The sequence below is a fragment of the Diabrotica undecimpunctata genome, chromosome 9 (genome assembly GCF_040954645.1).
Source record: "Diabrotica undecimpunctata isolate CICGRU chromosome 9, icDiaUnde3, whole genome shotgun sequence".
Classification (NCBI taxonomy): Eukaryota; Metazoa; Arthropoda; class Insecta; order Coleoptera; family Chrysomelidae; genus Diabrotica; species Diabrotica undecimpunctata.
Window position 1 is genome coordinate 87982757 of NC_092811.1, and position 18255 is coordinate 88001011.

An 18255-nucleotide genomic window follows, 5' to 3' on the forward strand; every position below is an offset into this window, starting at 1 on the left:
GAAACGCAGAAAGAATAATGTCACCAACTCTTAAAGCATTTAACTTACCGGTGAAAGATTCCGAGCAATTTTCTACGTAAACATGATATGGTCCGGTATCTTTATTTGTATATAAATAAACCTGTCTATTATTTACCTTCTCATTAACGTTAGAAACATTATCGTTTTTTCCCAAAGAATTAGACATTAAATTTGTACTTACATTCTGGTTCTCTTGTTTTTGTGAAATTGTTTCCATATTTGTAAATTCCATCATACCAACCTGATTTTCATCTTTATCATAAGGGGGAGGGTCAGGGGGCTTGCTGCCCCCATTTAATTCACTCATCTTTATGAAAAAACACCTAGAGTTTCACCAAAATTAATTGTTTATCGCAAAAACAAATAGGAAAAAAGTTTTGTTATCGATACTATTAACGCCGATAATTTACACACGTCTGATCGATTTGAATTCTACCGAACAACTGTTCTGGCATGTATGATTTTAAGAAAAATTTTAAGTGCATGACTCATAAGACTGATAGTTCGGAAATCTTCGCACGTTTTCGCAGATCGTTTTTTTGGTAGCGTTACAAATCTTGACAATAGCCATTCCTCTGGGATATTACCTGAATCGTATATGGCGTTGAACAGTTCAGTTAACTCCTTCGTGCTCACTTCACTCATCACCTTAATAAGTTCAACGGGTATTTCCTCCGGACATGTAGCCTTACCATTCTTAGACTGTTTTAAAGCAGCCTTTACCTCGCTTTCTAGAATTGACGGCCCTGTCATGCAATTTATTTCCGGAAGGTTGCCTCGGTCGTCCCAGAAAAGTTCTTCGATATATATTTTTCAGGTAACCAACTTCTCATTCACTGTCGTCGCCAGATTATCGTCTTTATTTATGAGAAGGTGTGTGTTTCTCCTCTTGTATTGACGAGTGGCTTCACGAATCCTTCAGTGGATATTTATATGATCGTGTTTCTCTTGGAGCTCCTCGATTAGTTTACATTTTTCTTGCATGAATGTCTCCTTGACTCTTCGTATTTCTTTTTTAATTGTCTGGTTGGTTTCTTGGTATTTCTACGCGTCCCTGTTTTTCATTAATCTTCTTTGTTGTCAAAAGCCTCCAAACAAAAAATATTTTGGTTTATAGACGTCGTAATCCTGAACTCTGACAAAGAGGGAACTATCTAGTTTTTGAATGGCTAATCTATAGATAAATAATATAGTATATAGAAATAGATAGGCAACTCAATGTATAAAGTTCGTTCATTAGCACCACTTGCGACTGGGGTCATTATCATTACTAATCATCTTTTGGCGGAAAATTCAAATAGAAACCCCTTACATACATACCCTTTAGCGCCTCTTGCGGACTATTTCGTTACTAATTAAAATTTACTGGAAAATATTTTATTATTTTCCGATAAAATAATCACACATAAAAAATGCACAATTTTTTCTAGATATACGTATATTTATTTGTTGTTTAAGATTAAACAGTTATAAACTAATTACATAATATTTATTACATTGATATTCTCAGAAACAAATGTTAAATAAATCACGAAACGAAATCCAAAGATTTGTGCTTCATTTGTGATTCATAATTTGTGCCTTCTAAGAATTGCAAGGCAAAACAGACGTTGATAAAGATGTAATTAGAGACATGGGGAATCTAAAATTGCATTCCACAACATATCTCCTCAACTTAACAAAAATCCTTAGCGAATTGGTTTTTAGTACTCATAAAGACTATACCGAAATAAAATAGTGTGTTTGTGTAGAAATCTTCGGATTTCGTTTCGTGATTTATCATCAGATGTCGCTATTGCGTCCATATCGAAGCCATTTTAGTGTTGCTTCTACTAGGACAGGAAAGATTGATTTCACGCTCAGAGCGTCAGTGAATAGCCGCTCCGAAGATTCCTTTTAGGATGAAATAGGTATAAGCGGATACACAAACGCACTGTACGTGAAATCAAATCTTAACTGTCTTTCCTTTTAAATGTTAAATACTATTATTGTTTGCTTCCTGACAACTTACTATCATCATCCTTTCTGTAAGTTTTCCATAATTTGCACACAACGGAACAATACAATAATTCACCATGTTTAGTTTTTTTACTAACACAACACAAAAATTGTTTACTACAATAGGTAACTAAAACGAAACTTTAAAAACTAAGTAACCAACTTAAATTAAAATTACTAAGAATAAATGCAAACGAAAGTTAAAAATAATAAAATAAAATTGAAAGCTTGTAAACGAACAATTCTGTCGTTACCTTTGACAGAATTGACATTGCGGAATTAAGCTTCGTTTGATTATTTTATTTGTGACACCTCTAGATTGTGTTAAAATAAATGATTGGTTAAAGTTTTCGTGAGAGAGATAGGCTGTCATTTCTCTTTATTAACTGGCTGGGGTCAAAGTGATGGGGGAATGTTCCAAGGTCAAGGTTAAAGTCTTCGTGAGAGAGATAGGCTGTCATTTTTCTTTATTAACTGGCTGGAGTCAAAGTGATGGGGGAATGTTCCAAGGTCATACATATAAGTTTCCGGGGCATGGGCTAATCGAAGTGAATGGCTGAAAGTAAAACATTGTTTTGTTTTCGTGAATAACGGTTTATTCGTATTAGCCGCAAACAGTTGCAAAATGAATCTTTTAGAAAAGGTTTCTGTAGCTTAATGTCTGTACCGATGCTTCTGCAATACAATGCTCTGTTAGTCAATTGAAATTTGTAAAATAACATCATGTTTTTACAATTTTAAAGTACTTGCCTATTATAAGACATGTACATGACTAAAAAGCGTATTGCTAAGTCATTAACTTTCAACGTACATCTAAACAACGGAAAAAAGTTCTGGAAAATTCAAATGACCGAAAACGATAATTATTAGACTGTTTTCATTTAAGGCCATCAAAGTAATGCCGTATTTAAACGCTACCACTATGGTTGAGAAAATACGATCACTCGTTGCTGATCTTTCTGTTTAGTAAGTAAAATAAAATAAACAAAAATGTTTCAGTTCTTGTAATATAAAAAGTCGTGTCTGATTTGCTTGCGTGTGTGTTTTTCAATAAATTATTTATATATCAAATATTATGCCAGTGTACCATTGATTTGACAAGTAATTTAAATCTTAACCAAATGTCTTTGCATAAAGTAAAAAATCAATATCACTTAATGACCAGTAGTTGACGTAATGTTTTTTTTTGTTTCAGTCTGACGGAAATACGTCTTTCTTGCGTGCTGCCCGAAATGGCCAACTTGATAAAGTTTTAGAACATTTGAAATCGAATATCGACATCAATACTAGCAACGCGGTAAGTATGAAATAATTTAAGAGATAAAATATTGAATATTTTAGTAGGTACCTATTATTATATCCAAATAAAATATAGCTGAATTAAATATTATAATGACTACTGACTATACAGGATTTTTTTTAAATTACAATTATAATGTATCAAACAATTAGATAAATACTATTTTATATTTGGTTATAAATTTTTCAGTCGGATACACTACTAATGAATACAATAAGGCATATTCTATTTTCGGTTCTCTCTCTGCAAATACTGATCCCCTGGAGGGAGTGTAGTTGTCATCGTGATGTCATGTATTGTCCGTCTCCAAAGATCTCTGTCTCTAGTCATTTCTTTTAGCTTATTCATAGTTATTTTGCATATTACTATAATTTGATCGATTTATCTTGTTGGAAATCTTCCTCGAGATCTTCGGCCTTCTACCTTTCCTTGGATAATTAGACTTTCCATGTTTTGTGTGTCTGCTCTCATTACATGTCCTTCTTCTTCTTGTACTTCCTATCATCACAGCTATCCGTACCTTATTGGCGGCTGCTCTAAAAAGATCTACTGAGCTGCAACTATACCATTCTCTTAGGTTTCTCAGCCAGGAAATTCTTGGTCTTCCTATGGATCTTTTACCCTTGATTTTACCTTGCATTATGAGCCTTAATATCTCATCATATTTCGCACCTCTAGTAATGGTTTCTGTAGCTAAATGTCCGAAGTATTAAATATGAGCATTACATGTCCAAAGTATTTTAATTGTTGGAGATGCACTTTGCTGGATAGCCGTTTGCTGACTTTTAGCTCATTTAAAATTGAAATATTTCTACTGTGGTCGGTCCACGGAATTGGTAACATTCTTCTGCAACAGAACATTTCAGTGACGTCTATTTTTCTTCTTTACGCTTGTAGGATCCACGATTCACATCCGTATGTCAATATTAGGAATATTAAGCAGTTAATCAACCTCATTTTTAGAGTTCGTGAAATTTAAAAGTCCTTTCATAGTTTTGCCATCTTTCCTACGGCGACTTTTGCTAAATCACCTCTAAGTTTTATTTCTTTCTTTAGTGACCCTATGTTTGTGATCAATAATCCCAGATATAAATATGGGCTCACAACTTCAAACCGATCCATCGTGGTTATGTGTGAATGATTGTAATGTAGTCTATCCACTATCATGATTTTTGTCTTTAATCCGGCATTACACGCGCCAAAAAACTTACATTGTAACACGCGCACGGTAAAATCGACTGTATACATAGTTTTGATTTTAATGAATAAAAAACAAGTCGAACTTAAATATAAACCAAAAATCTTTTATTTTTAACTTATGTTATAATTTTTCATTGGTTTTATAGTATTCAGTACAAAACTGGGAAGTATATTCTCGGCATATATAGTTTTGATACTGTACGCATAGAGTCTTCGTTTTCTTTTTTGTTCGTTTTCGAAGAGCAAAAATGACATTTGCCTGGAACGTCATACTGGCTATGTTTCGTAGATTTCTCCAGGATGTCCAATACTTCTTTTATACGACTTCTAATAGTTACTGGTAACACAACCATTTTTCGACGACGTTCAAGTTGCTGTGACTCATTGCTAATGATTTCAAAATTTTCGGCGAGTACTATGAGTATTGTTATTTTTGTCAGCAATAATATGGCTATTAATTCCAGATGTATTAAAGAAAGTAAAAAATAATGTTAGAGGCCATTGGCAACGTTTTCATGACACAGAGTAACTTCCTTTTAGCTCATCAACGGTATCAACACCTTCCTTTATTGCGTTGTAAAATATAATCATTGTTGGCTTGTATGCATCGCCACTTTCTGGATCAATCTCATCTTGTAACGCATTGTTGACAATAATGTAACTATTTTGTTTTGCTTAGGCTTGTAGGATACCAAAGTTATATCTTCGGTTAAAACAAAAATGCTCGAAGTAACTTTACGCTCCTTGAATTTTGCGGTAAAAATCTCAGGAATTTCTATTTTATTTTTGCGAATTGTGCGCCTACAATTAGTTTGTGTTTTTTTAGCAAATCTTAAGCTAAATGTATCGACGTAAACCAATTATCGAAAGATACATTTATTCCAGTTCCAGAAATTGGTTTAATTAATCTTTGTACTACTGAAGAGGTGCTATTGTTAACTTTATAGGGCCCATATTGTTGAGTCCCAACATACACCTCTAGATTATAGGTATAATATGACGTGAACTGGAAGAATATGACATCAACGAACTCTATTAAATATTATTAAGGGGCGTAAACTAGAATATCTTGGACATATAATCAGAGGACCAAGATATGAGTTCCTCGGCTAATTCTCAACGGTAAAATCGAAGGAAAGAAATGGATAGGACGGAAGAAACTCTCTTGGTTGAGGAATTTGCGGCAGTGGACAGGTTTGACAGCGGGCCAATTGCTACACGTAGCGCAAGACCGAGATCAGTATAAAAATATTATAAGCATGGTAGTCGCCGACGTTCCGTAGGGATATGGCACTCTAAGAAGAAGATGACGTGAACTGAACAAGCGCTAATATTTTGATTCCATACTTTGCAAGTTTATTCGGTATATATTGTCGAAATCCACATTTGCCGCGAAATGACTCGCGAAGCATTTCATCAATTGTCACAAATTCACTTAGAGCATAATTGGCTTTGCATCTCTCAACAAATCCATCAAAATTCTCTTATAGGAGATTATCGTACTGTTTCCGTTTCTCTTTATAATCAAGATCGTCAAAGCGAAGCTCTCGCAATAAAAATTGAAATCGATTAATTCCCATTGTAAGACGAAAAATCTCAACACCGGTTCCGTTCTGTGCCCACAGATCTCTCAAACGTAGGTGTGATGACCGCAAGACTCCAGCAAAATATAGAAGACCGATAAGTGTTTTAATTTCTTCCATATTTGCACTGGTAATATCTCTTTCTCTACTGTAATTTGTCCGACACATTAGAATATATTAATAACATAACCCATATAAATGTACACTGTCCCACAAATGAACAGGACAAAGACACTAAGGTAGCCTTTTATCAAAATCTAGAACGAATTTATGACTCAATATCAAGAAATGACATGAAAATGGTGATAGGCGACACAAACGCCAAGATCGAAAAAGAAGAAGAGTACATAGGGTAATAGGGAAACACAGTTTGCATAAAGACACAAATAAGAATGGTCAATTTCTAATAGATTTTGCAGCTGGAAAGAATATGATTATCAGTTCGACATGCTTCCCACATCGGGACATACATAAGGGCACCTGGATATAACCTGACGGAAATACAATCAATTAAATAGACCATATACTGCCTGAAAAAAGAATAGCGACGAGTATATTAGATGTAAAAAGCTGACGTGGTGCAAGCTGTGACTCAGACCATCTGCTAGTACAGACACGGTTTAGATGCAAAATCAGTCGACAGGTAAAGGAAAAATATCCAAAATAAGAAAAACTAAACTTAGATAACCTAAAAGTCTCTGAGGTACAAGAAAGATTTGAGAGAACAGTGGATGACAAATTACTAGAAGAAAACAGAGCAGACTCCACAATAGAAAACCAATGGAACACCATAATCAGTATCATACTCAACACAGCGAAAGAAGTCCTAGGAACAAAGACACAACGGAGAGAAGAAACATGGTTCGATGAAGAATGCAAACAAGCTTTACAGGAAAGAAATGAAGCACATAAGAATTACATACTCAGACGTACTAGAGAGAGAAAAATAGTACTTGAGAACAAAAGACGAAGAGCAGATAAACTGTGCAGGCAGAAAAAGAGAAAGTACGAAAACCAACGGATACTAAAAAGAGACAGGGAGTTTAAGAAAAACGAAACACGTAGTGCATACCAATTTATCAAACATCTTAGACAGGGATACAAACCGAAGACTAGCCTCTGCAAAAATAAGAAGGGTAAATCATTAGCGATATGAACGAAATTAAGAGAACCTGGATAACATATTTTAAGAAATTACTAAACAAAGGGACACAACTACCATTACAACAACATAGGCAGCAGCAGGCACGGCAGGAGGCACAAAAACAAGAACTGGGGGAAGATGGAGAAAAAAATGAATTAACCAGACCCCCAACGCTAGAGGTGGTCCAAACGGCAATCCACATACAAAAAAGCCATAAAGCACCGGAAATAAATAAAATACCGGCAGACCTACTCAAGCAAGGAGGAAGGAATTTAACACAACAGATGTACAAGCTAATACGAGAGATATAGATAGAAGAAGAAATCACCCAACAATTGAAGAAAAGTATAATCTGCCCTATTCATAAGAAAGAAGACAAACTGTTTTGTAAGAATTATAGAGGCATCTCTTTACTTTTTTCGGGATACAAAATACTCACAAACATCATTAATCGAAGACTTCAACCTCTCACGGAAAAAATCATCGGGGAATATTAAGTAGGGTTTAGGCAAAATAAATCTACCATTGACCAACTATTAACAGTTAAACAAATACTAGCCAAAGCATGGGAATATGACATGGATGTTTACAATCTCTTTGTAGATTTTAAACAAGCCTATGATTCAATAGATCAATTCTACCTAATATATTAAAAGAATTTGGCATACCATCAAAAATTAATACGACTAGTGCAAATGACAATGACAGAAACAGAAGCACAGGAATGTATTCAGGGACAGATCACTGATGCGTTTACGATAACGCAAGGACTAAAACAAGGCGACGGACTGGCCCCAACGCTTTTTAATCTTGTTCTTGAATATGTAATTGACGGTGAGCGGAAATAACATACTTACAAACAAATCTACCCAGTTAGCAGCATACACAGATGATATAAACATAATAAGCAGAACAGTGAATGCAGCGGAAGAAACCTACGTTGAGTTGAAACAGAGTGCAGAAGCAGTAGGGCTAGCAATAAATACAAATAAAACAAAACTACTCATACAAACCAGATCGAATAGACTGCCGCAACAACACTTTATTGACAATATAGAACATGTGAATATATTCCCATACCTAGGAATGGATCTGGTTGCAAGAAATGAAGAAAAACCGGAAATAAATAGAAGGCTTATGCTGGCAAATAAAGCCTTTTTCGCGATGGGCCACAAGTTCAAATCGCGAGACATACATCGGAAAACAAAACTCCGGGTCTATAAACCAATAATCAGGCCTATAGTAAGTTATGGTTGTGAAAAATGGGTAGTGACACAGAAATCTGCCAACGCATTAGATGTGTTTGAAAGAAAAATATTACGTAGGATACTGGGCCCAATAAGTGAAAACAATAACTGGCAAATTAGGTATAATAGAGAAATATACGAGCAATATAGCGAACCAACTCTAGCACAATACACTAAACTGTAGAGATTACGGTGGGCAGGACACGTGGTCCGCATGCATGAGAATAGAATCCCCAGAAAATTACTAAATGCAAGAATGCAGGGGAAAAGACCTGATGGAAGACCTAAAAAGAGATAAGAAGACAAAGTCGATGAGGATGCCAGGAACTGCCTGGGAACGCGTTCATGGAAAAGTACAGCAGTAAATCGAAATGATTGGAGAATGGAGAAGCTTGTTGAAGGAGGCCAAGGCCCGATTTGGGCTGTAGTGCCATTGGATGGATGGATTAGAATATATTTGTTTGTATGTTCAACTATTTCGCTGATGACAGAGTCTGGAAAAAACAATTGCCAAGTATTAATAATAGCTTTTGCTTCTATGGCTTTTCCAATTACTCCAGAAGATTAAGTCACTATGTTCCTGCTCCGGGTCCTTTTTTAAACAGCCACGGGGCATTTATTCCACAACGTCTTTTGTCACTTCCCACCAAACACAGACAAGTATTTAGATCTTGCTGAGTTTAAAATCTGGTAGCTCTTCTGATTCTGATTGCTCTGAATTAGAGTAATGATCATTGTTCTCCAAAACGTCATCTTGGTCTTCAAGAGGTCCATCTATCTCATCGTTGCTCTCAATTTTAGCCCATATGGCTAAAATACGCTTTATTTCTTTCTCGTAAGAACACATAACCTGCAAATAAAAAAAATACTATTACAAATTACCATACATATGACTATATTTTTCACTAAAATACTAGACTTAACAAATATTATAAAAAGAACCACATATAGAGGGTTCACTTACCGTAATATTAATTGTAAAATTCACACCAATATCTAAAACTGAGAAGTTGAAACACAAATATCTTTGATACTTATGTACACGCGCACGGTCAAAAGCATTGACTACAAAAATATTAAATTGTATCTCTAAAAGGCGAAATAAAAACTGAAATAATATAACGTCAGTCGGTAAGAGCAAAACCGTTTGGAGCATTCCAGGAAGATAAGTACCACCACCACTATACAAGCAGCATCATTTAAAAATTTTTCACGGCTCGGTCTTTTCGATCGACACGCGTCTAGTCCCGGATTAATAGGTTTCGCGCAGACCAAATATTTGACTTTTGTTTTCAACCAGTCTCGTAACTCTTGTTGACTATTTGCAAGAAGAGCTGTTTCGTCTGCAAAACGTAGATTGTTAATTTTTCGGCCATTTATTGAGATGCCCTTTTCCCATTCTTCAAGTGCTCTTCTTATAATATGCTCCCCGTATATATTAAATAATTGTGGAGACAGTATACTAGACTATTGCAAGAAGAGCTGTGTCGTCTGCAAAACGTAAGTTGTTTATTTTTGTGGAGACAGTATAAATCTTTGTCTGGCACCTTGTTCTGGATGGAATTCGTTTGAGAGAGTGTCAAGCACTTCTAATAGCTAATAAACAAAACTAATAGTTTCAGTAGTGTGTTCGTATAGTTAAGTTATAAAAGAAATTAAGTGCTGTGGTACGCCTACTTCTTTCTGTATCTGCCATAAGTGGTGCCATTTGACCCTATTCCCTACATTACCTACACTTTTCTATAATTTGTCTTATGTTCAGAAGATATTCTTGAGTACCTCTACCTTTGGTAAATCTAATTTGCTCTTGGGACATTTCTCTTTGTAGGCAAGTTTTCAGTCTCTCATTGATTATGTGTAGAATTATTTTGCTAGCATGTTTAGATAAGAGAGTTGTCGCATTTATGAAAGCTGCCTTTTTATGTATTGTCATTATTGTAGATTTTTTGCAGTCGTCAGGCCATTACTTGGAATGTCATATTTCATTACAGAGCAAGTGAAGCAATTTTATTCCGGTTTCGTCTTTAGCTTTGAGCACTTTAGCTGTTATCATATCTGGACCTAGTGCTTTGTTTTATTTGAGTTTACTGATCGCCAGTCTTATTTCATTCTCGAGTATGTTAGGTTCTTCTTCGATTTCTTCAGGAGTTTGGTGAACAAGTTCCTGGCGTTGATCATTATTATGTGGATCCAGGCAATATAATTTTTATGTCTTTGCTATATCTTCCCTGTTGGTTTTCAGGGTTTCGTGTGTGGTCTTCAACGGCTCAAGTTCTGGCTTTAAAGTCTTTTATTATGTTTTGTATTTTTCTAAATACATCTCTTGGCTGATTGTTTTGATCAATGCTCAATTTTTTTGCATATATTGTGATAGTATGGTTGTTTCTCAGACCTGCGTCTTCGATTTATTTCTTTGTTGTGGTCTCTTAGACTGGCTTTTTCCTTAGTCTATGTATACCATTTTGACAAAGATTTCTTCTATTCTCAATTATTCTAAAGGTTTCATTTGTTATGTAGTGTTTTTGTTTTACTGGATTATTTAACTTTGGGCAATTAATTGGTGTAGTTACATAATGTTTAATAGTCTTCCATATTTCTTGTGATGTACCCTTACCAATAGAGGGCATACTTTTTTGCACTTTTTGGAGATCATCCTTCTTTCTGATTTCTATCTACGTTGTCTCTCTTGGTTTGTAGATTGCTTAAGGTTTGACCTTTACTTTAGCTATGAGAAGAGTATGATCTGATTCACATGTCGCCCCTGAGTATGATCTGATTGTTTGGATTAATGATCTCCAGCGAATATTAGTGAGGATGTAGTCTTGACTTCTAGACCTATCACTAGGACTTTTCCAAGTATAAAGTCGGCGTACATGGTGTTTTAATAGAGTATTCATAATAGAACAGTTATGTGTGATAGCAAACTCGATTAAGCGGTCTCCTGTTTCGTTTCTCTAACCTATGCCAAACTTTCCCAGTACATTCTTTAGGTCGTCATTATGTGTGGTGTTGCCGATTTTTGCGTTAAAGTCACCGCATATTAAGGTTAGCTGTTTATTTGGAATGGTGGTAATTGCTGTTTCCAATTTTTCGTAGATTTTCTTGACTGTTATATCGTCTGCTGTACTGGTTGGCGCATAAACGTAGGATATTAAGTTTATGTGGTTGTGAGAGTTACCAGAATAGCAACACATGTCAGAGAAGTAAACATAAATGCTATTCTGTGTTCCAAAGTGGCCCTCTCCTAACCAATACATTTCAGCTAGTCCAGACATTACAATGTTATACCTTGCCAGTTCTCTTTTAATAATTCAAAACTGGCCTATGATTGTCGTTAGCCCTTGCACGTTCCATGTACCGATATTAATTTAGTTTATTATTTATTATTTATTAATTTATTAATAGTTTTAATTTCTGTGGACTAGTACATGATATTCCACACGATGTGGCCGGTTTCCAATTTCGCACTCCTTGACCCGGACTCAAGGTAGCGTCGGTCGTCACTCGGACTGCCTGATAACATCCGAGGCCTTCTCTTAAACATCACACATAACTTTCTTGGGACTTATAATGTAATGGGTTCCCCTGCCTTATTGCATCACAGTAACACAATAATTCTGCTAATACAATTCCGCTTGTAAACATCCAATAAGTCGGTCCAGGATAATTTCCTAAATGCATTCTCTTGGTACTGCTGGTCGCTGCTGTCCTCCATGAGGAATATTTAACGACCTTCCGGTCGATGTATTTAGTATACGGGGGTTAGATGAAGTACAGGATTGGGACCTGTTTTCTCCTAGGATAAGCTTGGTGGAGAAACAGTAGCTGGCGTAGGGGCAGGGTTGCCAAGCCCTGAAGTAGTCTGTCCTTTACTGGGAATTGTAAAAGGGTACTACCTAGTACCCCGGCTTTTCGGTTAAAGTATGACAAAAAAATTTCTCGGGTATATTATGTCTATTATTTGATCAATGCTCCTTCTTCTAGGCGTTTGGATACTCTACCTATAGTACCTATTCATCCAAACATGTTTTTGGGCAATTCCACGTCAACTATGCAAAGTTGGTCAGGCGACCCCTCTCAATTTGGCTTATATTTTACAGACGTATTCCACTATACTATAAAATATGATGATTAATTAAATTTCAACCTTCTAGATCCAAAATAGCGGTCTCTATGGGCAGTTCAATTTTTTCTAAGAAAATTTTTTTCCCGTATCTTATCACTTTCTTGCATAGCGGGCTCTAGATGCTCAAAAAAATGTAAAAATACATTTTCAATGTAAATTCTTTGATGTTTATGTATTGACTAATTGATTCATTTTTAATTTTGTCTATTTCTCTTCTTAACTGTTAAGTAAGGTTATTTAATATATTTTTATTTTTTGCACCTATTTTTCTCATGTTTGTATGGATTTTTCCATCTGAACAAAACAGGAAATAAAGTGATATATGGTTGAATGCTCGAATAAATTAACTTTAATCAAATAAAAGGCAGATATCGAGCACAGTTTTTTATTAAATGTTGCCCAGGTACTTTCGCTCCTAGAGCATCTTCAGGGGCATTTCATTAAAATTAGGCTATCCAACAATTTGGTAAATGTCATAAACATTAACTAATACATTTGTATAACATGAGACAAAGGACAAACAGTTTAAAAATTATTATAAATTTGAAGAAGCTACATATTGGGTGACAGTAGACTAGGAGCGAAAGTAGTTGGGCAAGATTTAATAAAAAACTGTGCTCGATATCTGCCTTTCATTTGATTAAAAAACAGGAAATGCTTACAAATTTGCAAACATGTCCATTACATATTTGCTAATTCTACTCCCTCGTATATTTTAACTGAAATCACTGTTTTGATGGAATCGCAGCTGTAAAGATCCTTATCAACTTTTTTAACTTTTTTAAAATTCCATTTTTATTAAAATGTAACATTTCGTCAGTATTAAGTAACTTCTTTTATATAGAACATTAATTGCATTTTATTTAGTAACAGTTAAACATGTTTAAGTATGTGAGTGGACGTAAAACACACGGCCCTGGCTGTACTAAGGTAACATCTTTTATCTATTTGCCACATTCACGACTTTACGACATAATTTATCGACCAAAAGTCTGTCTCCTTTATCGGCTATCCGCTTTAGACACTTATTCGTGTTGCAAATATATATGGAGGGAGGTCTGGAGGGATATATGTACTATTTAGTTATTTCAACACTTCTTTATATTACGCATAATGACCTCTCATAAAACCTCTTATTCCACGGTACTGTAGCTCGATTTTGTCATACTATTAACATAGGATAGTCCTAAGTTTTTTTTTATCATCGCTAGGAGATGATTCCAACAATCCACCCATCAGGATAGTCTGAGTTTTATAACCTTTTTGGGCTACTATGAAATATCAAACCAAAAATTATTGCTATTTTCAATTTCGGAAATTATTATGTCATAAACTTTAATTAAAACTTTTCTGTCTTCCAACTTTTTGATAGGTACTCCGTCGCCTCCTTCGATAAACAACTATCTAATAAAAAAGTTTTTCATGTCAATAAATGGGTGTCTATCTAGTCTGTTCAATTCTTGGCAGAATTTTTTTCGTGAAATTGTATTTGCTATTCGATAGTACACCCAGGTATTTAAAGGATGTCACTTATTCAACCATAGTGCTGTGTATTTGGAAAATAGCCTGTGTTTGCCATTTCAAAAAAAATCATTAATTTCATCTTAAGAATGTTAATGTTTAGGCCGTAACGCTTACTACATTCTTCTTCTTCATGTACCATGTCCTTTCAGAACGTTGATTCCAATTAGAGTCATCTTAATTTTATTTACTGTCAGTATAAATAGCATGCATGTATCAATTCAATGCCAATCTTACAAGTTCTTTAACCAAGTCTTTCTTTGTCCTGGACTGTGTTTGCCTACTATTTTCCCTTGCATAATATTTTGTAGCAACCTATATTTGGGACCACCCATTACATGTCTCCGAAGTACTCCACCTCTCTTTGATGCTTTTTTATGCTTAGTAGTCTTGCTGAGACCTTGTAGTATTGTGGAGTTTCGAGTCTTCCCCACCCAAGAAACTTCACGGCGATGTGGCAGCGAAGTAGGCAGATAGGCAATACCAATTTTACGTCTTTTTTTTAAAGGCCTGCGGTATTCTAGATCTAATTACACCGTGACTCTCTGCGTTACAATTAAACTGATATCGAAGGTAAACAATTTGATTAACTTGCTCAAGTTTGGTACTATTTACATACATAGACGGTTTTATGTTCTGTTGTTTACTTATTATAAGTATTTTGGTTTTCCGTATGTTCAGATTTAGACCTGCTTTCTTACAGCTCTCAACGACACTGTCAAGTACCTAATGTTTGCAGATCTTCTTGAGTAGAAGCTAGGCGTACTGTATCGTAAAGATATCGCAAATTATTGATGACTTCATCGTTCACAATTATTTCTTGTTGTATGATTTTAAACCGTTTATCAAAACTGATATTGTTTAATTCTAACACAAATTTGCAATTATAATGCGAACGTCTGTGCCATCCAAGCCAATGTCTCTTAGAATTTAGATCAATATAGAGTGTTTAACACGATCAAATGCCTACAGGAAGTCAATAAAAAACAGTATATGTCTACAGATATATCACGACATCTTTATGTAAGTAAATTCATCCCCAAACAATGCCTCTACAAGAATAACGAAGTAGCTATCAAAACGGGCAATAGAATATGCAGTCTATTTAAGACGACAAAGGGACTACTACAAAGTTGCTCCACATCCCCCACCCTGTTTAAAATATTCCTGGAAAAAACCCTGAAGCCATGGAAAAGAAAGTGCGAAGGAATGGGTATACCAGTAAGGAACGAATATCTATATACGCTAAGTTTTGCCGACGACCAAATAGTGATCGCACAAGATGAGGATGACCTTAGTTTTATGATAAGAAAACTGGAGCAGGAATATGCAAAGAATGGGATGGAAATAAACCTAAAAAAAACTAAATACCTAACAACGGAGAATACAGAAATAAAACAGCTGGAAATAGACGAAGGTAAACAAATCAAAGGAACAGACAAGTATAAGTATTTAGGTTTCATAATATCAAACAAAGGAACAACGGAGGAAGATATAAAAAATAGACTAGGACAAACAAGAGACTGCATACGAAAATTGAACCCGGTACTATGGGATAAGAACATCAGCATGAAAACAAAGAAAAAAAAATTATAATACCATAACAAGAAGTAACACACTTATGGGTGTGAAAATTGGACAATAAATAAAAAAACCAAAAACAAAATAAGAACAATAGAGATGGAATTCCTAAGGAGAAGCTGCAGAGCAACAACAAGAGATAGAATAAATAACATGGAGATTAAGAGGAGAATGGGAATGAACTCCGACATAATAGACTACATCGAACAGAAGAGGTTAACCTGGTACGGACATGTCAGAAGAGCAGACCAAAATCGGTGGATAAATAGAATAACAGAGTGGAGTCCGATAGGAAGAAGCAAGAGAGGCAGACCCCGAAGATCTTTCAGAGATGAAGTGGACGAAGCAATGAGTAGAAGAAACCTACAGGAAGGGGACTGGCTAAACAGGAAAAATTGGAGAAAACGGTTGAGTGAAGGAATACAGTGAAAACTGAGGAAATCCTTGTATATATATACAATGCCTCTCTCGTTACAAACCCGTTACGTAAACAAACTGTTAGTCATTTAGATATTCTTTGAATTTATTATAGATACGACCATGTAGTACCTTAAGAAAAAGGATAGTTCTATAACTGATAGTTGCTGTTGTCTTCTTAGGTAGGGCTATGAACAATGAATTGGACCAACCATTAGGTAGATATCCGTTGGTGTAAATAGTTTTGAAAAACGAAGTTATAGCCTTTAAAACATTGCTATCATTTATAAACTTATATATTTCACTTAAAATTAAAATTTCATTAGGAACCATCGCTTTACCATTGTCCATCGCATGGGCCCACCGCAGTTAGTAATATCCGGAGATGAACTAATGCTGTCGTCTTCAAATAGATTCGTTCTGTAACTTTCCTATTATTTAAGTTTGTCCTCTACTTTAAATATGAGTTACTATGTTGATCATGTAGAAGTGCAGTTATTATTGAAGATACCAGGCTTATTGAGGATCAGCCGCTTCTTTCACTTTTTTATACAAGTTAAACGCGTCGCATATATTTTCACGTTCTTTTCATGGCACTGTTTAATTGCTATTTTTATTGGGAATGAGCCACAATTTAAGTTTAAAATAATTTAATTTTTGACGTTTCTATTTTCACTTCGGCAATCGTTCTCAACATACAAAGCATTAATAAATTAAATAATATTTGTTTTTTGTTACTTGAAAAATTTTTCTAATAATTTAATTTTATCTGAGTCATTAATATTAACAATTCAGACATACAGTGAACGGCTAAATTATGGAATATTAGCATTATTTCGAGAACCGTCGAGTTTTGAGTGAAATCCCGAAACAGGTCGATTTTTGTTATAAAATGCCCATGTTATAAAGTACATTAAGTAGGGATGATGTCACCGGTGTAGGTGTAGTGACGTAATCGTTAATGTTTTTAAATAGAAATCCGTATAATGCGATACCTCATTTAAACGAGAATTTAATTCTCTATTTAACAACATTACATTTTTAACTAAAATATTTTTTTAAGGGTACAAAAACAATTTTTTTTTAAGTTCAACTAAATTACAACTAATGATTTAATTAATAATATACATTAAAGTAACCAAATTATGCATAATAATTATTTTAAATTAAATGTTCGAAATGCCATTCATCGGTTTCTTGACAATATGCGAATCTACGGACACATTCATCAAGTACATTGCGGATGACTAATTAGACTCATTTCATGCCTGTAAGTTTTGGGGTCTATTGACATAAACTATTGATTTTATGTAACCCCACAGGAAAAAGTCTAGAGGTGCTAGATCTGGCGACCTTGCTGCCCACTCTATAAAACCTCTTCTTCCGATCCACCTGCTGGGAAAGCAATGATTTAAAAATTGACGTACTTCACGTGCGTAATGCGAAGAGGCTCCATCTTGTTGAAACCAGATATTTTCACTAGGTAAATTTGGATTATTGGCATTTGGATACATGTTAGCAAGGACAGGTATAAGTTGATTTTTTAAAAAAAGTTAAATAACGTTCTCCTGTTAGATTTTCTTTAAAGAAAAGAGATGATTCTGTCATTAATGATCCCTGCCCATACATTTACTTTCTAAGGATATTGCGTGTGTGACTCAGTCATTCAATGTGGGTTTTCTTGACTCCAATATCTCCAATTTTGACGATTCACGGTACCATGTATAAAAAATGTGGTTTCGTCGGAAAAAAAGGATTTGATTGATGAACTGTGGATTGCGGATACATAAATCCTGCATAATTTCAGGATTGTCATGTACATTTAATAAAATATCAATTTGCTATTTTACTTACTGTTGATTGGCTGATGGGTCTGTCTGGATATTTTGCGTTGAATAAATTGCATACCTGGTTCTGTGTTCTTTTTTATATCCGCATCCAACTTTTTGTGTCCATTATTATTTTTACTTATTTTTGCTTTTTTAAGTATTTACTTCAGAAAGTCATGGCAGGAACCGATGGATGGCATTTCGAACATTTAATTGAAAACAATTGTTATGCATAATTTGGTTACTTTAAAGTACATTATTAATTAAATCATTAGTTGTAAGTAATTT

The 18255-nt window shown here is 34.8% G+C and overlaps 1 protein-coding gene across 2 annotated transcripts in view; it reads left to right on the top strand.

The window, feature by feature from the left end:
• LOC140450234 (uncharacterized) overlaps positions 1-18255 on the top strand; it is a 584309-nt gene that overhangs the window by 360746 nt on the left and 205308 nt on the right. For both annotated transcript variants that reach the window (XM_072543748.1, XM_072543749.1), the window contains exon 3: positions 3215-3316. In XM_072543748.1, the coding sequence (XP_072399849.1) occupies positions 3215-3316 (102 nt within the window). The remainder of the gene's footprint in view (positions 1-3214; positions 3317-18255) is intronic.